The sequence below is a fragment of the Excalfactoria chinensis genome, chromosome Z (genome assembly GCF_039878825.1).
Source record: "Excalfactoria chinensis isolate bCotChi1 chromosome Z, bCotChi1.hap2, whole genome shotgun sequence".
Lineage (NCBI taxonomy): Eukaryota > Metazoa > Chordata > Aves > Galliformes > Phasianidae > Excalfactoria > Excalfactoria chinensis.
The window spans coordinates 15,357,313-15,380,687 of NC_092857.1; the positions used below are offsets into that span (position 1 = coordinate 15,357,313).

General features: G+C 37.7%; 1 protein-coding gene across 1 annotated transcript in view; it reads left to right on the plus strand.

The window, feature by feature from the left end:
• The first annotated feature begins 251 nt into the window (after positions 1-251).
• ITGA2 (integrin subunit alpha 2) overlaps positions 252-23,375 on the plus strand; it is a 61,945-nt gene continuing 38,821 nt past the window's right edge. The window contains exons 1-2 of the mRNA XM_072359538.1: positions 252-375; positions 17,472-17,595. Coding sequence (XP_072215639.1) covers positions 339-375; positions 17,472-17,595 — 161 coding nt within the window. The 5' untranslated portion in view covers positions 252-338. The remainder of the gene's footprint in view (positions 376-17,471; positions 17,596-23,375) is intronic.

The following is a 23,375-nucleotide window of genomic DNA, read 5'->3' on the forward strand; positions in this document are numbered from 1 at the left end:
ATTCCGTGCTGCTAGAGAAGCACAGAATGTAACCATGATTTTCACAGTTTCAGCTGACTCCAGAACTCGGAATTCAGAAGCCGGACGTCCTCACGTCCTATCGGCAGCGGGCACTCACCGGCGGGCTTTCACCCATCTGCCCCTCCCGAAAGCAAAACGGAGGAGGGCCGGAGCTCCCGGCACGCTGCGGGGACCCCACGGAACGCTGTGGGCGGGCAGGAGGAGGAGGAAGAGAAGGAGGAGGGGTATTTCGTGGCGGCGAGGAGCAGGTGGCGCTCAGTGCTGCGCGGCCGGCTCTGGAGCGGAACCGCACCGCGCTCCTTGCTCCGCTCCGCGCCATGGCCTCTGCGAGCGCGGCGCTGCTGCTGGCGCTGGGTAAGGCTCCGCGCCGGGCGCAGCGGGGATGCAGCCGAGCCTCGCTGGGGACGGGGCAGGGAGAGGCGCGGGGCGGGGGTCTGGGTCGGCGCGAGCGGAGAGCGTGTGTTCCTACGACAGGTTCGAGCCCTGGGCTGGCACCACGTTGGGAATTCTGAAAAATGGTGGTGATAGTGGTGATGGTGATAGTAGTTCTGGAGGCCAGGGGTGCGGATGCCCTTTGTTGCTCATTTGCGGTTCTGTGGGGATCGTGCCGTCCGAAGAGGTGATGCTCTTTGCTGGGAATGCTGCTCCTGATTTCAGGAGTCCTTTAAGTCCTATCGCACCCTGCTCAGCAGATGTCTCTGCTTGAAAAAGGACAGGGAAACTTGAACCATCTCCTCCTTCTCTTGGCTTACTTAATTACCATTACATATATTTTCCTGGGAAATGTACACCATCATATTCACTTGCCATAAGCAAATTCCCAAGAACTTTTAGAGTGGTAATAATACTGTATGCTCACTTAAACCCGTAATTAGTAAGTCACTGCAGAAGAGGCATGAGTTTTCACCTGTGAGCTGTTCTGACTTGTTCTTTCAGTAGCTGTAGCAAACACTACAGTGGAATGTGCGGCTGCAGGGTATGAAGTAGAATGTGAAAATATTAACCTGTGATGAGATATATGGAATACTAACAGTCTGATGGGTTTTTTATAAGAAATGAAAATTCTTAAAAGCATCACTGGGCAAAATATCCACTCTGCGCTTTTGTTTAATCCATCTCTTATGCTCCTCTTATGCTTGCTGCACACCAGGAGCTCAGTAAGTCCCAGGGTAGAAGTCCTGAGACTTGAGGGGATTTGTCAAGCAGTGCAGAAACCAGAAGATAAGGACTGGTTATGAGAGCAGGATTCCCTTGGCAGTGAGATTGGCAGAAGTGGGATAGGCCTGCTTTGTTCAGGCACTATCCATGATTCGTCTTCATTTATACAGCTGAAAGAAGACATGCTTCTGATTTCAAATGTGTCATGACATTTGATGTTAGTAGGTGTAATTGCTGAGTTAATACTTTAAAGCCTTTTTTGATCTTGTAGAACTAGAAGGAAGTGAGTTTTCTCTAAGCGATTTAGAGTCCCACTGTGGTGATTGAATTCTGATGAGCTCTTCAACCTTAAAAGGCTTATTGAGTGTAATTTGGGCTATGATAGCTGAGTTAGGCAGTCTGGCAAGAAAATACTCCAAGTACAAAATAAATTTAATTTATATAAGTATGTTCATTTCCAAATTATCAGTTATATTAGGTAGACCCCATAAGGGCTTTGTTGTGTATCTGGACTCAACTAAAAGTAATGCAAGAGTTAGTAAAGATGCGTATTATTTACTTTCATTGTGTATTTTTGTGTTTGGAAATCCATTCACACTTCACTATTGCTGAAGAAATAAAAATATAATAGAACTAAAATTTTGATATTACAATCTTGCTAGCATAGAAGTATTGTTACTTATTGGCCAAAAAAGTATAGTACTACAGAAGTAGAGTATGTTGTTGGGATAACAGTAACTGGAGGACTTGATAGTGCAACCTGTACAACAAAGCATGATGTTGTAACACGTTGACTGTTTTGAGCAGCTCTCAGGCACTTGTAATTCTTCAGATCTTTAAATCTTTCAGTTCTTTAAATTAGAGGTTAGTTTCATTCTTTAAATCTGCATTTGTGACATCCTGATTCTTCCTTAGCCTGTTCTTTAAAAAAAAAAATAAATAAAAATAATTAAAAAATAATAATAAATAAAGTCAGAGCCAAAAAAATACCCTAGCTCTTCCTGAGAGTGAAGCCAGTGGAAAATACAGTGCCTTTCCTGGGCCCAATTGGTAACATTTTCTTTGGAATGCTTCTGTGCCCTCATGCTTTAGAGCAGATACTTGAAATTTGGCAGGAAGATGTTATTTGCATCGTCTTGAAAATCTACCCAATTTGGCCAAGTAAAAAAAAAAAAAAAAAAAAAAAAAAAAAACAACTTGGAAAATTTCATTCCTCTGGAAAGAAATTTATTTTTATCAGCTTGATTTTAACATAAATCCTGTCTGTTCTTGGTATGAAGCTCATATAGACTTTATTTGTTATTGCAGTGGCAGTGGGCTGCAGGTTTCTCTAAGAGGTCTACATCTACATCTGCAAATCTGCATCCCTTGTGTTCTTGTGCTATTTCTTAAAATCCCCACTCTGTCAAGCACGTATCTCTCACACCATTCTGCTCTGGACTGAAAAATCCTGCCTAAACAAGGGTTAAGTTTTTCAGGACGCAGGTGTGCCACTTCAGGACACCAACACCTCAACCCTTTCAATCCAGCCAGACTGGAGGAAGGAACAGTCTTATGCAAAACTTGGAAGGGGGGAAATTTCTCTTAAACTTCATATGGTCTCTTGAATTTCCAAGCGTAATCCTTCTTCTGTTATTCAGTTCATATCTCACCCTTGCTGATGCAAAGCATCACATTGTCCCAGGAAGCAGCAGTGTCCTTCAGCCTTGTTGGCAATGGGCTGTGCAGCAGTACAGGGGCAAACACCACTAACGTAAATCTTTTTCTTCTGATTAGCTATGTTTATGTCCCAGCGAATATGAACAGTGCTGAAACAACGACTGAGTCAAACATGAAAAAGTTAGGAGGTGCCTAAGTTAGCAGCCTTCAAGAACAGGTTGGATGGGGCCCTTGGCAGCCTGATCCAACTCCATGGCAGGGGTGGAAACCAGATGATCCCTAAGGTCCCTTGCAAACAAAGCCATTCTGTGATTCTGAATTTTTCCCCTTTGTAGCCTGTGTATCATACAACATTTTGGATTCAGGTCTGCAGCTTTGCTGTGGCTGCCTGTGGACAGGTAGATGTAGTGTCATCAGAAAAGGGGTTGGGAGTTCTACCTCCTTTACTGATGAAACTGGAAGATGCCTTAGGAATGGTGAAGAAGGGTAGAATGGAGAGAAATGATATTTTATGTTCTTTGCAGAATAGGGCTCTTTCACTGCCTTTTTTTTTTTTTTTTTTTTTTTTTTTTTTTTTTGTCACAAAAGCCCAGTGCAATTTCAGGCGAGTCATTTAAATTAAATCTTTGACACGTGGTTGGAGCCTTTGTGTTCCTCTCTTTCTCTTTGCTCAGCCAGGGGTTCTCAAAACTGTTGCTGCATTTTCACAATCTGGTTAAGCTGACCTGAATGTGGGCTGCTGCTGCAAGGATGTTTCAGCCACTCCTGACTGCATATTCCCACCACTGTTCTGGGGCTTAGTTTGGGGAACAGTAATATTTTCCCTTTCGGGGGAGGGTGAGAAGGGGGCAGGTTAGTTTTGGAGGTCAGCTAACCTGATCCTTCCTGTTCACTTGAGCAGTTAATATTTAAGTGTCAGTGCTGGCTCAAGGGACAGTCAGAACTTATGGCCAGAGGTGGGAGGGAAGTTGGAAGAGTTTATTTCACTGGTAGCCAGCACTTCCACTGGCTTGAGCTGGTTGTGAAAGTGCATCTTGACATGCAAGGCTGCTGTGTATTCACAGCTGTGAATGAAGTCAATGGAAATTTTATTTTGAATGTGCAGTGCCTTCTGAAAAAATAAGTTTTTAGCTGAATCATTAGATATCCAAAAGTGGTGGTGCTTTTGACCTCAATCTCATTTATTTATTTATTTTATTTTATTTTTTCTTTTCTTTCTTTCTTTTTTTTTTTTTTTAAATGACACTTAGGATCTCTCATTTCTGGAACTACTTTCAGAGAGCTTGTCAGGTAGCAAGATCGTTATTATATATTATTCTTGGAACTTTGCCTTTCATTCATGCTGTGTTACAGGACTTGTATTTTGTACAAATGATGTTTATCTTAGACAGCATACAGGGTATTACCATCACACTCCTGAACATATTAACAGCTAATGTTTATTTGTGCGTAATTTGTGCAAAGTAAACATGAGATCTTACCAACAAGTTATAGCTATGTGCTCTCTGACTCTGGGACAATTCTTTAATTGAACTTTATTTTTTAATTTATTTATTTTAATTCAGTTGCACAGAATTTTCATTTAAGAGATCAAAGGAACAAGTAAAAGGACTGACAATTCTTGGTTTCATTGTGCTTTTTAGTTACCACACAGATGTTATTAATTGTGGTCTTTCTTCACTGTTGTTAATTTTGAATGAACGAAAGTAGTTTTTTCATGTACTCTGTAATGTGTTTTCATGAGAGCTAATAACTGGAACTACCAATGTAATGGATTAACCTACAAACAGCTAAATGGGAATAAAATTCTTTCCCTTAGGGTTAGTGCAGGTAAAAGGGGGTTTATCTATCTTCAGAGCAGTCATTTTTTCCCCCTCAAAAATCTTGGCTGGTCTCTCAACACTGTTGCTATTTTCATTTCAAGGTTTCCTTTGTTAGGCTCAGTGCAGGCTGGTTCCCATTTCCATGGTTACCATGCTGAAACGCAGACAGGACACAGGCTGGCTTCTCCTCGGCGTAGCCATGCACTTGCATACCAACACATGTTATCTGCTTGTTTTAGGACATTTCCATTAGCAGTGTTCATGTTTAGGACTTCTTCTTCACAAAGTGAACCCTGGCCCAGTGATGCAGTTTAGGATTTCAGACCCTGTAAAGTGAGAGGAAGAGAATCAATAAGCTTTTCTTTTTGCATGTATTTAAATAAACTTGTACTATTCTTTTTCAGACTAGTCAAGGATATCAGAGAACAATCTCGGCCTAAATTTTCATTTCTGTTAAAAAGGATAACAAAGCAAGTTTAAGTTTAAAAAACCAAACAAACAAAAAACCCCCACATTTAAATAGAAGACTGTCATGAGTTTGTACTAAATAGTTCTATGAACACACTCCTTTTTTGTGGCTCTCATAAAAGGGCAATGAAAATAAATGGATATGAATACACTGGATGTGTTATACCTTCTGTCTGTATTAACTGAGCGTGAGTGTATAAGTCTGTAAAGCAATAGCAAATAATGGGCTTTGTGCTCCTGCTGCACCTCTTTTTTGGAGGTGGGGGATACTAAAAGCATCTAGAGGAGCTGATATAAGCTGTTTGAGCATTTGCATCAATTCCACATCAGGATGATATCTCCCATTTAGCAAGTATATTCAATATTCTGAATGCCAGCAACTGTTACTTTGAATTAATCCTTTCAGGATATTGAAATGCTATTCAGGGACTAAGTTAGTTTTATTTTCTCCTGGAGATGCATATTATTCAGAAATCTATAAGACTTGCACGCCACTCAGGACCTAAAAGAGGAACTGTACAAACAAAGAAGTAAGGTAAAGACCAATTCTTTGAATACTGCATGAGCAAAGACGTTTTCTGTATAACTGAATGGCATCTGCATGGCTGAATGTCACACGTGATAAATGTCACAGATTCTTTTGTCCCTTTCAAATCACTAACAGACAAGGATGAAGGACTTGCAAGTTATGCACAGTGCTGGTGGAAATCTCCTGCCTTATTCCTGATTTATTTTGCCCTTTTAATCCTGAACCCAAGTTTGTCATTCTTTCTTTACTTCATTCAGGATATTTTTATGAATAACATTAATCTCCCTGTCTAATATGGTTGTTTGTTTCTGAGAAACAGAAAAATTACTGTTCACAAGAAACACCTGGGAAGGAGCATATTTGCACAGTGAGGGACCATTTGTAAATGAGAAGACCTACTTACAGCAGTAGTGGAATTTAATGATGAGTCTGGTGGTGGAGAAAGGTTGAATTAAGTTTTTACTTTTTGTCTATGTATTTCACATTTGCAACCCTTCAACAAGAAGTCTGACAACAGTTGATGCTATGAGTAAGTTAAGGCTGTAACACAAAACTGCACGGAATCAGAAGAGGTAAGACCACAGATGCCTGGGTAATTGTCACTCTGGATTAGCTAGTTAAGAATGATCTCAGCCAACTGCAAGATGATTTATTATTTCATTGAGGAATAACCAACGTGTACTTGGTTTATGAGAACTTACTACTGGAATGGGTTCTGCTTTTCAGAGTATTGTGCTGTGCTCCATGTTGTCTACAGTTAAGTCAGGTGGAGTTGCTAATGAGGTATCTACCTTTTCCAAATATGCAGGAGTCACCTCTAACTTCTCAGTGTTGTGACTGCTGTGGTAACCAAAAAGTAGTGCAGTTCTCCTTTCAACTGTGAAAGTGTGATAAGAAATTCAACTGAATTGCATAATTGCCTGAAATGCATAGAAGTCAAACTTAGAACTGTAGAGATGACTTGACAATGAAATAACTCCCTTATTAAGATGGGGAAAACAATAAACAGAAAGAAAAAAATAAAAATAAAAAAATCAGTAGCACTGCTTGAATAGTAGTCCATTAGTAATTCTGCTAATTATAGTGATTTACCTGATTAGCCAAATCCCCTTTGATATCACCATGTCTGTTCAATCCCTTTCTTGTTATTTTGGTTTGGTTTGATTTCTTTTCCAAACTGCCCAGAGCCAGTTCATCATATTGAACAAATACTCTGTGAGTCTCTGGATTTCTCTTTTGTAGTTGATTACAACTTTGGCAATAGACTTTCCTTCTCTGAAAACAACCATTCTGCTATAGTGGAAGTGAGTGTTATCTCCGGAAAACTCTTCCTAAATGTGCATGGATCCCACTCTCTGTCCACACAATGTAGCATGTCTGCACTTCACGAATAAAGAACTTCCTGAACTCTGATCAAAGATAGCATCACCCACCTGATAAGATATATCATCTAGATAAGCCAGTCTTCAGTGTATGAGTTGAAGGCTTGGACAGTGCATTTTACTGCCTCCCAGCACCCAAAATCCACCCACATTACCCCTGCTGCTGTGGATCAGAGTGGCAGAGTTAATGGAGACTTTTAGGCACTTTTAACTGCAAAGAAAATATTTGTAGGCAGAGTAGGAAGGTTCCTCCAAGTCAAGCAGTGGACTGAGGAGAAGTGGTTGGACTCCACTCTTCTCAGAAACCTGCATTAGGTGTCTCCTTCCCTTGAGTTCCAAACAGGAGAAAAATTCTTTGGAGCAGGAATTTAAGTGATGAGCTCTTTCTCAAGGTTTAGGTACCTGATAAATGATGATAATACTTGGCTCTTAATTAATTCTTGCTTAGCTCTTCCTTGAGACTTAGTAGAATGTGGGCTCTCTCACTTTTCTAGAAGCAACTTTTCTACCAGGCAACAAAGCAGTAAGTGAAGCCCTCTGAAACTCTGCTTTTGAAACCTGGTCCCCAGGATGCCTATTTTTGTTTGCAGGCAGACAAGCAAAGTCTCATCTTGCCTGTGGTCTAGTAGCTGAAGCACTGAGCTGTGAGGTGTTCTGGGCTGGCCCTTTTGAACTGCTCATGCAGTTTGGAAAATTGGTAGTGCATTAAAATAAACTACTTGCCTTAGCTCAATAATTCAATTATTTATGGCAGACGTTGCTAATCTGGGAATCTGCCATCTGGCCATGACAGCAGAGTGGATTTCAGGTTGAGAACCTTGCTGTTAGGTGTGTTTCTGCATCTGTATCATATTCTGAAATTGTATGTGACTTTGTACTACAAAAACTAGGTGACAGATCATTTTTAGTTCAGTCTGGGTTAGGCAGCTGCTGAGGTCTGGGATTCTTGGGCTGTTTTCCTGACATTATTAAGACCACATTCTGCCTGGTGCCAAAACTGGTGTTTTCAATGTGCATTACGGTGAATTTCAAGTCCGTGGCTGGGACCACCTACCATTCAGTTTTCTGGGCTGTGAGCTCCCCTTCCAACCAGTGAAGACAAATAGTCATTATGTCTACTATAGGAAAACAAAAGATCTGATAATTATAGCTCTTCCAACTATTGTATTATATATCCTGTGGTGCTTTGGGGTTTTTCTTGTTGCAGGAAGCTAGTGTACCAAATAGCTGATTCAGTTCTTGTGTGTAGCCAAGACAGCTGAGCTCTTGACTAGCTCTTGAGAAGCTGAGATGGAGAAACAGGGTCCTAAATGTTGTGGCCTGAAAATAGTGTCAACAGAATAGCTCTCAAGCCACTGCAGTCCTCACGCTGCAGGCTGTGATGCTAGAATTGTTGTGTGGCAAGTTCCTCAGGCTTTTTGTAATTCAGCATTTTCAGGTGCCATTTAATAGTGATATTGCATAAAATGATATGTTATTCTTACATTATATCATACATTGAAATTTTCAGGTAGCCTAGGGTCTGCTGCGCGCAGGAGAATACAGGTCTTCTTGTTGTCTTTGTACAAATATTCATCATATTCATGTTCATCAGTGTATTAGTATACCTCTAAAGCAGCTGAAAAGAGTGAATAGGACACAGAGATAACAGTCTTGGTTTCTGTGTAATGACATGTATTTCCTGTCTTACAGTCCTGTCATGGTTTTGCAAAACCATGACAAGTCCTTAAGCAGCTCTTGCTGCTCTGGTGGTATTTGGAAATAGGAAATATTGATGGCTTGAACAAAGCTGATAATGTGAGTGTGAGGAAAAAGCATATGCTGAAGAGTCTTTTTTTTTTTTTTTTTTTTTTTTTTTTTTTTTTTTATCTTGGAGAAGCACATGAAGTATTTTTCCATAATCGGTGCTTTTGTAGCAAGTGGCATAAATCTATATATAGCGTGTGTGTGTGTGCAACTTGTTAGCCATGTATCCTTTTAATCTCTTTGTGGTATTACTAAGAACAAATTGTGACAATGTAATCCTGCCTGTTGTACCAAGATCAAGGAAGAAAAGAAAAAAACTGCAAGTCATTTTGAAAAGATGCAATTCCTGTGAGTTCTCTGCAGCAGAAAGTTATTCCCACTAGATTTAAGGATGGAAGTAAGGTGGGATAATAATTCTGTGTCCAAGTACTTGCTGTCTTTATTAGAAGCACATAGGAAGTTGTCAGTCCAGCAGGAGCTTCTACTGAACACGACTTTGGAATCAGTCCTTCTGTGTAAAGGAGGTTGTTGAGGTTTCCTAGCTCCAGATGAGGAGCAGTACATTGATCTATTCTGGGAATGGAGAGCAGTGTGTAGGCAAGAAACAGGAAACTGTCAAGACAGACTTTTCAACAGTAATTAATGCAGTCGTGGGTAGATTTAGGTAGAACTCTGTAGTAGTGCCAAGGCAGTTAAAGACACAGCAGCTAGCAGCATTGTCCCAGGCTCTTCTGCCTTTCATTCACAACTTGAATTATATCCTGTCAGTGTTCATAGCAGGTTACTGGTAACCCTTTGGTGCAGTATCTTATAAACAGTTGTGATTCAAAGGCAGTGAATCATACTTTCATGCACTCGGAAGCTTTCAGGCTCAGATCTGACCTACTTCCGGGATGACACAGTTGGACGATGAAGCCAAGGAAACTTTTCAGAGGGAGGAAAAGGAGGGGGAAGAAAAGGCATGGGAGGGAGGATTTGTAACTAAATGAATCATTGTTTAACCTTTTTTCTTTTAGTTGTGGCTTCTAATTTATTTCTACTCTAACCTGTCTCAGTTAATAATTAAATTGTTTGAGATACTGTAGCTAATGGGAAGAGTAATTAAGGCTCAAGATAAAAAATAAATAAATAGAAGAAACACTAATGTAATCAACTTTTACCTTTTAAGACTTAAATATGATGAAATATCAACAAAGTAATTGAAGTAAGAATTGGCTTTTAATACAAAAAATACAGTGTCTTGCCAGTTACATTCTTTTCTTATTTTGATTTCCTCTCTAAGGTTTGTTTGTTTGTTTAAGGTGATTTTTCTCAGCGAGAGATATACCCAATTTAAAATAAAACTGATGAACTGTAGCGATAAAAGTGGTGTTTCAGTGCATGAGTTGAACATTTCTAAATGTTGCTTTAAATGAGATTGTGCACGCTGGAGAAAAGAGTACAAATAATAGCAGCAAAACTCTAATGAGAAATTTTTCAGTTATCCTGACCTTTGCAGGTAAACATCAGTAAAACTTCTGTCTGAGTACAATAAATATATATATATATTAAAAAAAAAAAAAAAAAAAAAAAGTGTTTCATATTTACATTCAGAAAAGCCCAAATCCACTACAGAATTACTTGTTTCACATGAAAATGACTTGGTTTGATGACATTACACATGCATACATACAGTGCATATAGCAATACAGTAATGCAGAACAAGCTGACAGCTAATTCGTTATCAGGAGTAGGGAAAAACAAACAAACAAAAAAATAATTTATTTTTGGCCAGATTTGCTCCCTGTAGAAGCTTATTGCAGAGGTAATTACTTGGTGGCTTCTGGTAGGCGCAGTGAAGGATATCTGTGCTGCAGTTCAACTGAATCAGGTAGTTGCATGATGTTTCTCTAAGTTCTGATCTCTAAGGGTTCACAGTCTTGTCAGTAAAACCTTAAAAAACATAATGCATTGTAAGAGCTGTTCAAATAACGGCTTAGTTCTCCAACAGGAGTTGACTTTCAGTTGGATTACTGCTGTGATAGCACAAGTTCTGAATAGTAAGGGAATAACTTTATTTTTATACCAAAATGCTTTTTAAGAAAAAGTAATAAAATAACACTGAATGTATTTAATGAAGCAAATACTTCCTGACTGCACTCTTTCATAACTTAATTACCTTCTCTTCCTGTCTTCATTCCACCTTTCTGCTCAGTATTTCAAGTACAGGAGGTGATTATAGTGTGAGGAGTATCTGTAGGTGCCTGTACTCCCTTGCTAATTTTGGAAGCCAAATTCAGCTAATCTTTGTAGAGGAATGAAAACAATAACCAGCTGGCCTTGGGATGAGGCAAAAATGCCTTTACCAGTTTTCTAACAAGAGATCCAGCATAAGCTTGCACAATACAAAATGCCAGACTATGAACCCCCAAAAGAGCCCCTAGATTTGCTTCAGACATACAGAAAGATTGCAGTCTAGAAAATCCACTAAAATGTGTAGTTCAGGAAAGGTAAAACCAGAAGAAACAGGAGTTACCACATTCTCTCCTGCTTCACACCTCTTTCTTTTTCTCTGCCCCCATGGGGAACCAGCAGGTTTCAGAGCACTGCTGGTGAGTATTCTTAGGAAGGAGAAATCCTTGAGAACAAAGGGAAAAAAAATCTTTGTGGAATTTTCTTTGGTGTGGAGGTTCTCCTGGAGAAGATCAATGTGAAAGGGCTATCAAACTTGTCTTCTGGAAAAACTAGTCACTTTAAAAAATGCTAGACTAAGCAATTGAGGCAATGTAGGTTATGCACATCTTACTGGCTGCCAATCTATGAAACTGCTTCAGGAAGCAGACAAGCACCCAGAGGGACTTTTTTAATATTATTTTCCAAAGCAGTTCATGGACTTAAAAGATCATACAGGAATGTGTGTAATGCTATCATGCTTTTACTATAATGATATACTGTGACCTTTGTCTTCTTAAATGACTATGGGCATAATCCTTCCATTCCTGAACTCTTAATGTCTTTTTATTTATTTATTTATTAGTTTGTTTATTTATTTATTTTTGCTTGTGTGTACATGTTTTCCTAAATGCAGTAATACTATTTTGTATCCATTATGCGAGATAGTTAACCAAGTTAACCCTTGTTCCAGTTTTTTGTTGTTCTTTTTGTTTTTTCAATTCATCATCATTACAGTTTGGTGACAGACCTGGCAGAGGTCTGCTGTTGACACTGCATATGTGTCTGCCAGGTTCTGCTGCCCTGCACTGAGAGGGCTTCTGAAGCTGTGATGCTGCGCAGTGTAGCTGTAGCTGTGACTACGTACGAGACTTTGCATAGGGGCCAACTCTGTTTGCTCTCCTGACAACATTCATGGAATGAAGGCTCATGTACAAAGACTACCTTTAGCTTTAGCTGGATTATGCAGTTAACTTTTTCAGTTGTGGGTTTATGTATTTTGGCTTTTTGTTGTTTCAGTTTTTTGAACAAATTACCACGTAATTGAGGAAAAAGATTATGAAATTCCCTTCACTTGAGTATTTTCTGCTGGCAAGGCTAATACTGGATAAATTTCATACTAACAATTAGCATGAAGTGGATCTTTATAGATTCAATGATCAAGTTCCCCCAAGTCTTCTCTTTTCTTTATACTGTGAGTGCAAGACTTTTTTAATATAAGCTAAACAATAGTAAATGCTTTTAATCTACTGTATATCTGATACTGTGTGATTATGGGATTCTATCATGTATTATCACTATTTCAAACAGGAGCATCACCTTTTCAGTGTAGTATTGATGACTGAAAGTCAGTTTCAGTATTTAGACTTAAAAGAAAATGATGTGTTTATTATGACATTATGAAACAAAATGCAGATCAGTAAGATTCTTACTATATTTTTAAAAACTATTACAAACTTACTTGGCAAACCAAGTTATTGTACACACAAAGTCATGCTTCTTTATTTTATTTATTCTTTTTTAAATTTATTTTTCTCATTATTTAAACTTTATTTTTGTTTTGGTGCTTAAATCAAAAGAAGGGGTTACAGCCATTATTGTTAAAATCACAACATAAAACACTGAGTAATCAATCATTTAATAGTTGCTCAGTTTAATCTCTGTATTTTGCTTACAGAAGCAAAACAATTACAAACTGAGGGTATCTTATATAAGCTGTTGCTTCAAGAAACTTGCTTCAGCTTGTACTTCAACAGTAGCAAAGACGTTATAGCCATTATTAGACATGTATTTTATAGTTACAGAAGAATTCCCACATGTTTGGGCTTAAAGGTGCTTAGTCAGGACTTGTATTATTTTTCATCCTACTAGAAGCAAGAAAACAGAGGTATGGATGTGTAAAAGCAGCAGCACTCCTATACCTAATCTCGTGTTGTATGCAGTGGAACAGTCATTGAAACATGGGAATTCCAAGAAGAAATACAATGCAGACTGATTCTGGAGTTTCATTATATATCTTGCAGTCTCTTTTATTCTATTAAGGATTATTTTCTAACTACTGTTTTCTCTGAAATGTTGTTGGGAACCGCACTGCCTGATTAAGCAGTCTTCTTTGAACCAAAGTGCCTATGTTGTTCCCTTTCTAGCCTGCAAAGAGGGAGGAAAAAAACAAAAAAAAACCAAACATTGAAGTTTTCAGAGGCTCCTTCAGAAACTTTGGACTCATATCTGGCCTCTTTTGTTCCATGGAGTCTGTTTATTTGACTGTAATTATGTTGTCATTTACAGGCAGAAGTTGTGAAGTGCATTTTTCCTTGCCCAACTAATTTCTCATCGCAGTTGTTAGGTCACAGAGTAATATTCTGTCACCAAAGGCTATTAATATCCAGATAGTGGATTAGTTTTCTTTATTCTGAGATCCCCAGATTATCAAAGTTCATTGCCTAAAGGCAGAACTTTCCAGTCTAGAATATACAGTACTTTGAACTCAGATTCTTCCCATTAATGTATAAGAGACCCTCTCATTCAGTCTTAAAATACAGTCTTAAACAGTCTTAAACTGTCTTAAATGGAACAGTCTTAAAATAGGTTTGCAGCAAACATCACATTTTCCTTTTTTTTTTTTTTTTTTTTTCCCTACAGATGCTTGAATTTCTTGTTCTGAATACTGTATATAGATAGATGTACAAAATGGATAAAATATGTCTTTATACTGTAGGCGCAATATGAACTGGAGAAAAAAGCAGGAAAATGCCTGCTATATTATTCTTCTCTGGACACTGCCTCAGCCATAAGGCCCTTTTGGCTTTTCACTCCAAAGCCAAGGTTTATTTCCATGTACACTACCTGAGGTGTGTGACATAAATTTTAAATAAAAAATCTGCTAAAAATTATCATAATATGGAGCTTAAAATGACTGTCACTGAGATATGTTTATACTATGGTTCCCTTAATAATGTCAAGAGTGAGCCAGATGTATTTGCCCACCTTTATACTTTGATTTTGCAGTAGTCATGTAGTAAGTAGTAGAAAGAAGCAAAAGTGATACACAAGAACAATGCAGATGACACTGCATCCCCAGACACTCCATTTTCTGGTTTCTTTTATAACTCCATCTTATTCTTTTAAATGTGTTTGGACTGAGGAGAACTGCAGTGCCCACAGAAAGGCAAGGGGTGAGGTGGACAGGCAATGTGAAACCCAGCCAGTGTTTTCTTAGACTCTATCTAATTTTACACCATGCCCTATATGAAATTCAGTCAACATAGGAGTATCTCTGCTGGCTGTTAGTTGTGGCATCTGGTGGTTGCAGTTTTATGAAGTTCTGGCAATTTTTGCCCTCACTCTTGCATTTAGTAAAACCATAGTCTTGGACACACAAGGAGGGGTCTCCAATGCATTTGCACCTAAGTTGGCCAATGCACTTAGAATATACTTAGCTAAGTAACAATTCAGCTAGCAGGCTAGATATAGCATATATCTTTGAAACACAGGAGCATTAAAGTGTGATGGCACTCCCTTTTACCCAGTGACAACAGGGCAGCAGCAGCAGTAGTAAGGGGTATTCACTCAAGTCATACAAATGGAAGTTTTTCTTTTGGCACCACATTCCTGGGCAGCAAGTACCATCTGGGATGGCTACAGTCTTGGTAGGTGACAACAAGAAGATAAGATCTTTATTTTAAGATAAAATCCTGTTATTTTCTGTTAGACAAGTAGGGCTCTCCCTGTTCTCTGTGCCCAACTCCATCCAGGTAAGGTGTAGCTACATGTTTCGTTGCTTCCTGATAGCGCACATACAGCAACTGAGGATAGCAGTAACTCAGTGCAAGGATGCAGAGGTGAGCGTACAGACTTGGAAAGCCATACAGCATGTTTCTAAGTGAGTATGGAGCTAGAAAGCAATACTAAAATTTAGGTTTACAATTGGCATCTGATTTGCTATTAACTGTGTACTGCAGTCCATACAGTCAGGTGTTTCTCTAGATGCCTTTAGCGTCAGATTTTGAACACTTACCACTGCAGGATCATTTTGGCTCTTCATTCCAGATCAAAGCTTTATTTGCATGTATATCACCCGATCTGTAGAGTTATTCTTTCCCTGAATTTGCAAGCAGGAAGTTAAAATATACAAAGGCATTATGGTAGAGCCTCCCATGGCCTCTGGGAATGAGTCACTGCTAAATGATGCTTGATTTGGACCAGAAGACTCCCAGAGCTTCCTTCCCACCTCAACCCTTCTGTAATTCTGTAATTTCTCAACAAATGTAATATAACTTAAAAACAATGTAATATAACTTAAAAGCAATAGACCCCAAAATAAACCTAGGATGGGACACAAGCAAAATATTTTGATAAAATGCAAATGTGTTAGATCACCAAAGAATTAGTAGCAAAGTGTCCACAGTAATCTTAATTTACGTATAGTCAATATCTGTCTCTCTCTCCTTTTCCGTAATCCCCTAAACTTGGATTTGAGCTGTAACTTTAAGCAGTTGCAATTACTGTCAAAAGTATTGCAAAACACAGAGTGACGTGTCTGTACACACTCTTTTCCAGTCTCAAAGAACATGGTTGAGAAAATACTTTTCTCTAACAGTGTTTCTCAAGGAACTGTATTTCTAGCAAAGAGCAATTGTTTGGTTTCCAAAGGCCAGCTGTAGATAGTTCTTGTTTGAAATAACTAATGTATGATTTCCTGTTTTGAGTTTGTGGTCAAAAAGTAGTAAGTGTGTGAGTTGCATTTAGTCTTTTGCATAACCTCTGTGCTTTCTATTCCATGGCTATGATATGAAAATTATTGAAATTTTTTTACATGTAGTGAACTTTGCTTGCAAACCTGCAGTTGTGATTTTGATGTTATCACTATGATGTTATTGTTGTTACTCTTTCAGCTAAGCTGCCATGGTGGGCTGTTGTATGCTAATTTAATTGTGGTTGAACACTCTAGTGAGCCTGTTTTAGGGATCTGGAAGTGTGTAAAGCCAACAATTAGCAGTCCACACATCAAAGCTAAAGAAATACAATTTAAAGTCAGATTTTTAAGATGTAAAAGATCAGTATGTATCTCCTTAAGTGGTCACTGTTATAAGGGATAGTTATAAAGACCTCTACTACAGAATGACTCGTGCTGAAAAACTGTGATGAGACATATTTTGCTTGTAGAGTAGATAAAACACTTCCTGTCTGGATAGACAGGAAGGGAGGGAAAACATGAGGGATATTGTTTAACCAGTGTGCAACTCTGTGAATGAACCTCACCTGGGAACCTCAGCAGTGCAAACAGAGGTCACCATTTCTTCCTTTGCTGTCATTTTTAAAGGCTTTTCTGGGGCACTAAGGTGTCCCTGAACTGGGATGTACCTTATTCTTGGGATCCCACCATCATCTCAATTGTTCTGCCTGGAGGGGGTAATAATCTTCTCATGGCAGTTAGTGGTTTCTAATAACATATAGTGTATAATAATAAACAAAATTCCTGCAACTTCTGTAGTAGACATTCTTCTTAACATCCACCTACGAGCCTTCATGAGAAATAACTCAGATCCGTTATGAATGAGGAGTGGATCCCTGCATATCCCAACACAAAGTAATTAATATCATAGTCACAGCAAAGTGTTGTTTCAATATAAACTATGTTTCCGTAGTTTATTAATGCTGTGATAACTTCCATGTTTGTATTTTTAAGTTTTCCGTGTCTGGATAACCGTTCTGACTGTTTGGACAGAAAACAAACATGCTGTGGTAATAAAATGACTGAAAACCATAGATTATCTGAAACATAAGGTAATCTGATTTTGTTCCAGCATTTCAAACATTAAGTTGCAGAGAGACACTAGAATACAAACAGTATCAATAATTAATGTCTGTGAACTTTTGTTTCAGTATACCTCAGCAGGCAGCTGATGTGTTTGGGTGTGCCATAGGCTTATGTCTTAATGCAAAGAACCTCTGAATCACATTTCCTGATTCACTTCAGCTAAAACACTCTCATTAGTAATGCTACAAGATTTGACGAACAAAACCGTGAATGAATCATTAATCTACAATATTATAACACCTGTGCAACATACTAGACAGGCAGTACACATGGTGGGCAGATGGGTGCCATAGGCTGGTTTTTATTGCATGTGTCAAAGGCTATGTTTTTTTTCCTTCTGTTGTGGCAGTTGGCACAGATGAAAAAATGTTTTCACCAGCTTCTAAACTCCTCTTTAATTACTTCCGTGGTAATAATAATCTTTTTGTTAACAGGTTTTTTTCATAGCTGCTGTGAAGCCTACAATGTTGGACTCCTTAAAGCAAAAATATTTTCTGGTCCATCAAGAGAGCAGTTTGGATACACAGTTCAACAGTTTATAAATGAACAAGGCAAATGGTAAGTGGTTTGAATGCCTTGAAAATGTCCAAGTAAATGCGTAACAAAAAATACTGTGACTTATTTTTCTTTTACGATTCTAGATTTCATTTGAATGACTCCCAATTAGTTCTTTCTTATATTAATCTTTTTATTAGTAAATACTGACTTTATTAAAACAAAAGCGAAAATGTTCTGAAGATGCATTCATGAAAATGCTAGGTTTTTTTTTCCTTTACACAATGTAATCTGAAGTCTTTTTCTATCTCTTTTAATCTTTTACTTTCCCTTCCAACACATGACTTTCCTCAGACTCACAATTACTTGTAGCATTTTACATCTGATCTCAGTTACTCTTGTAGCCATATTATACCTGTTGCACACTATATACATTAAGAATATTTTCTACTTTAATGTTAGCAAAGTTAACACAAATCAAAAGGGCTAAGGAGTTCTAGTTATTAAAATGAACTGAACTTAAATTTTGTACGTCTTCATCTGATGTAATATTAATTGTTTGCTTCTTAAGAGCAGTGTATTTGGATGTGTACCATAACATAATCCTAAAAAAGGATGTCTGGTGCATTTCCTCAAGCATAAAATTTCATGTGAAGTCTGCTGTTGCCACAACATTCAACTTAATGAGTAATTAGTAAAATATTTTTTCTGGTAATGTTGGTTCCAAAAAGAACTTTAAAATATTAAACCATTTACATTTAAACACATTGTACTTTTTCCTTCTGCAGTCTCAGCAACCACAAAGCTTAAGACATCTTTTATGGCAGGGATCAATGGAAAGTCATACAAGCTATACATATTATCATAAGCTGAGATAATATGTTAGATGCATCATTCTCCATAGATTGAAGTGATATCAGAACCAAAGAAGCAACAAACTGGTATGTTTAATTGTTGATGGACAGATAGTAAGTAGCTAAACTTTTTTTCAGTGAAAAGGAAGATGTCAAAGTCTGAAATCTATGGAAATGTATATGAAGATCTCAACATTTGGAAAAGCCCAAGTGAAACTGTAAAGCAAGTAGAGATACTTTTCTGTACAAAGTCACTGTGCAAGGCACAGTTTGTTGAATATGGAAAAATGTTAGATTACCTTGGTCCCACTGCTTCTCTGGCATTACCTTGTTTACCAGTGATGACCAGGAGACAAAGCAAGAGAGAAAAGCTATATCCCAAATAGAAGCTCAGTGTTTCCTCACTCCTTTGGGCATGAACTTACTGTGCTCCTTGCCGCCTGCAGCAGTGGTTTCTTGCTGTGTTTCTGCCTGCCTTAATTATCTGTTTAGTCACCCATAGTTCTGAGCACTCTTTCTTCTGTGTGAAACTATTGAAGGAGAACAAGAATGTTTGTCCAAAATGAATTAAGTACTTTGGTATTTTCTGAAAAAAAATGTTATGCATTTTATCCTTATAAATTTCTCTATAAGCTTACAATACAAACACCAGGTGCAGGACTCAACTAACACTTTTTTTTTTTTTGTTCTTCTATTGTCTGTTTTATAATTAGTTCCAATATAATAACTCCTTCACTACAAATTTATTGGCTGTTATGCTGAAGTTTGGGAAAGAAAGTAAATTTGAATTTACTTTCCCTATCTTTTCTCCTATCTATATGAGTATTAGGAATTGGGGGCCATATTCTGCAAATAGGCACTTCTTCATCATTTATTTGTTCACTGCGCAATGTTTGACCATGATGCCAAGACTCAGGAGAATTTTATTAGCAGTTTTTTTTAGTAACCATGGCTTGTTAGAGACTCATAGTGAAGAAAATCTCTTTTCAGTCTTCCTCTCAAGAAATCTTTAGACATGCAGGAAAAAAAAAAAAAAAAAAAAAAAAAAAAGTCACTCACAGTTTGCTGTCATGTTCCCTTCTTATCTAAGCTATTTTCTGTTTTACTGGGGCAATAGCACATTTGCTTGTGCATGTTATTTAAAAGCACTCAAGCTGTTCTTTTGGGTTGATTTTTTTCCTATAGGTGATGCACTGACTGCAGACCATTTGCATAGCGATGCCTGACATGTCTGAGCTAGGAGGGAGGTAGACAAATTGAGACTTTGTATAAGGGTGGGATACTCCCCTTGAAAGGAACATTAATCATCATATGCTTTTACAACAAGACCGTCATTGGGCAGCAAGTGCATGATGCACTTGTAAAATCTGTTTGGGCACAGTGGAGTTTCTCTCCACATCAAACACCACAGATGGCAGCTCTCTCCAAGGGAGAGATTATCCAGAATCTGAGATTCATAAGGATCTCATCACTTCCTAGACCTTGCTTTTGAGTATAGTGTGGACTACTGCATGTAGGGAAGCTGTGACACAAACCATCCAGGGAGCCCTTTTTGTATCCAGTCGGAAGATCCAGGATAATTGGACACTGATCTGCTGTGAATTGATGGCATGTGATGCTTGTAAATAAGGACAGATTGCAAGCCATGCAAAGCTCAGGCTTTTCATAATGCCTGGTGGGAATTTTTGGACAGGAACTCTTTAATGAGGTCAAGTAAAATTGTGAACACTGAAGAAACTTGCCAAATAGAAAAAATAGAGGCAGATCACCATGCAAGTAATAAGCCACAACAGAAACATCATTGAGTTTATAATGTGGTTCTTCTTATCATGAGATCATTTGCATTTGAGCCTTAAATTGAGAATAAATTCTCTGTTATTTCTTTAACATTCACAATATTGCTAAAATCTCAGTAAGATTTTTGATATAAAGTTGCAGCCACTCTACTCCATTCCATTGGGATTTGGGATTTTTGAATTTTTTTTTGCAATTTATGGTATGGATTTTGCATTTTTTATATTTTTGTTACATTTAATATCATGTCAGTTATGGAATACCTTGACATGTACAACCATTTCTGGAGTATCGCTTAATCCTGAACAGAAGTAGAAAATGATTGCAAAGTGCTGATTACTGATCGAAATATAACAGCCTCTCTCCTGGGAAGGTCTGTTGATTTGTTGACTTGTTCAGCCAAAAAGACATTTTGACAAAACCACATATTTTCGGTGCACCTTTGGTTGAAATTGATACATTTACATTAAGGGAATTAATTTTATCCAATTTTATTTTAGTTTTAACAAAATGCTGCTGTTATTACAGCTGTTGCTTTTAAGTGTCAGCAGGAATTGCTAACATTGGATTCACAGCCATTAGCTTTATCAACCGTGTGACCTGGTTTGCCTTTTCCCAGCTTGGAGGAGCATCTCCAGCTTCTGTCTTTGTGGCCTTCTAAGTCTGTCATTCAGAATTCTTGCTGTAACTCACAGTTTTTGAGATTTTGAGTATCCTGTTCAAAGAGCAAGAAATTTTAACAGTGATCGGGGCTTTAGGACATGTAGAGAAGCAGCTATGAGTGTGAAGATATTTCTGGTCTTCATATCTATTCATTACTTCCTGCAATTGAAGGGAAAAGAACCAGATGATTTAAGAGGTCCTTTCTACATTTATACTGCAATTTGCTGCTAGCCTCCTCTGTTTAGAAATTGCACTAAAGAGCAAATGCATTAAAAAAGTCAACAAGGCAACATTAAATAAAAAACCTGCCATGACAACAGCTGGGAATGTAGCCCTTCACCCTGAATTCTGATTTTTTTATTTTTTTTATTTTTTTTGCAACATCACACTTTGCCAGTTACTTGCTTTGCCATGGTGTAATTTCACGGAAATAATTCCCATTACACTTTGATCTGCCTCTCCTTCATCCTGTGTGGTATGGCGTTGCTGCTGAACTTTATTTGACTCCATTTAGTTCTCTTGCTTTGTATATAGTGTTGGAGACTGATTAAAAAGCTGACTAATAAAATCTGTGCCAATACTACACAGTGATCACTACGGTATTATGTAAAGCTACTCTACAAGGATACAAAATGAAGTTTTGTTAGAATAAATATTTAACCCATGCCTAAGAAAGGCTCGTAATTAATATACTGTATATGATACAATTTATTTTAAAACAAGTATTTTCAAGTATTTTAGTAATCATCTTTTGCATTCTTTCCTGATACATTCTGTTTCAATCTGTTTCATCTACATCCTGTTTAATCAGAGTAAATAAATGTTTTTGTCACTAGCAGGATGCTAGTCAGATACTCTCTCCCTTTCTTCATTTCTGATTTTCTGAAAGATACACATTTTCCCAGAACATTGTTGTGTAACTCCGTACTGTAATCGTTTCTTTTACATCTGCTTTTCAAATACGATGAGGATTTACTGATTTATAAAATGAAGGCCTGTATTAAACTCATGTAAGTCTCAGGACACAAAAGAAGTCATAAGTAAGTTTAATATTTTTTTTCTCAAGAAAATACTGATGAAAGTTTAGTTAAGTTGAATAAGAATAAGAAAAGATGTTTAATAATTAAGTTCTGAAAAATAAAGTGTCAGTAATAACGAGTTCCAAGTGTTAAATTCTGTGTTATAGATGCATTTTTTTGCTCATGGCATAATTGTGCATTGAGAGTTGTGGGTCTTACAAATCTGTATTGAAGGCCAATTACAGTAAAAGGGAAGGTACTAAAATAACATCCAGAACACTATGAGGAATGTAAACTAAATAAAAGCTGTAGTTACATTTGCTTTAGGCATAATTGGCATAGATATTGTTTTGAGCACAAAATTAGAGGAGTTTACTTTTTTAGCTTAGTTTTTCTTCATTTGATCCTTACAATAAAATGATTGCTGTCCTTCTGCAAGATAATTGAGAAGTGGCTTGGCACTTTAAAATATCCCTACACAATGATAACTGAGCCAATAAAAGAGAAGAACATCATTTGTGCAATTAAGTCTACATTTGGCTGACGTAAAATAAAACAAAAAGTACAGATAGCAGTATTTGCTCTAGGAAATCTGAATTAGGGAATCATAGAATTTCCTGAATTGGAAGGACCCATAAGGAGCATCCATTCCAACCCCTGGCTCCAGAGACCACCATATGGGACCACCCAAAAATCAGAATGTATGCCTGAGAACCTTGTGGAGATTCGAAGGACCCAAACTTTTGTTCCTGCATATAAAACTATATGTTTTCATCAAAGCCATTTTGCTCAAACTAATTATAAAATTGGAGCAATAAAATCAGGTATTCCTCCAAAAGTTAGTAGCATATCATTGAAGGAATCTGTTTTGAAGCAAGTTATTTCATAAAATAATTTCTTTTACAATGCACAGTATTTTCATCGCCTACCCATGACATTTTAGGGAATGGCAGTTTACAAACTAGCAACATATTGGTGAACTGAAAAATGATGAAACTCTTTATTCTGTACTGTTTGTCCTTTTTACTGTCCCACAGAAACATTATTTCCATAGATTATGCTGCGTGAAAAGAAAGTCATATTGCTACTCTCTAATCATCTATCTGTTGTTGGTTTCTTTGTGTGTGTTTGTACAGATCGTGTTCCTGTGGCTGTATTTTGCCTTGCCCTCATTTTGTGGCACATTAAACTACGTAAATTCCCCTACGTCTTCCCCCAGAACTCCACTACCCTATGCTGCCTGCTGCTCTCACTCTCTCAGAGAGTAGTGCTGGAAGACAGGTGTTCTTCAGCAGCATTTCCACGGGTTGAATTTGTTTCTTTTGTGAAGGCTTTCAGACAAAATGTGAGAGGTGTTTCGAAGAATAGACACTGGAGAGGGAATGTTAACAGCAAATGAAGGAGTGAGTTGGAGAGAATGAATCATTTCATGCTACTTCCATGAGTTACTGAAGTCTTAAGTTTCTTGTTCATGATTAAATACTTCACACAGCAGTCTGTTATCACCTGCAGT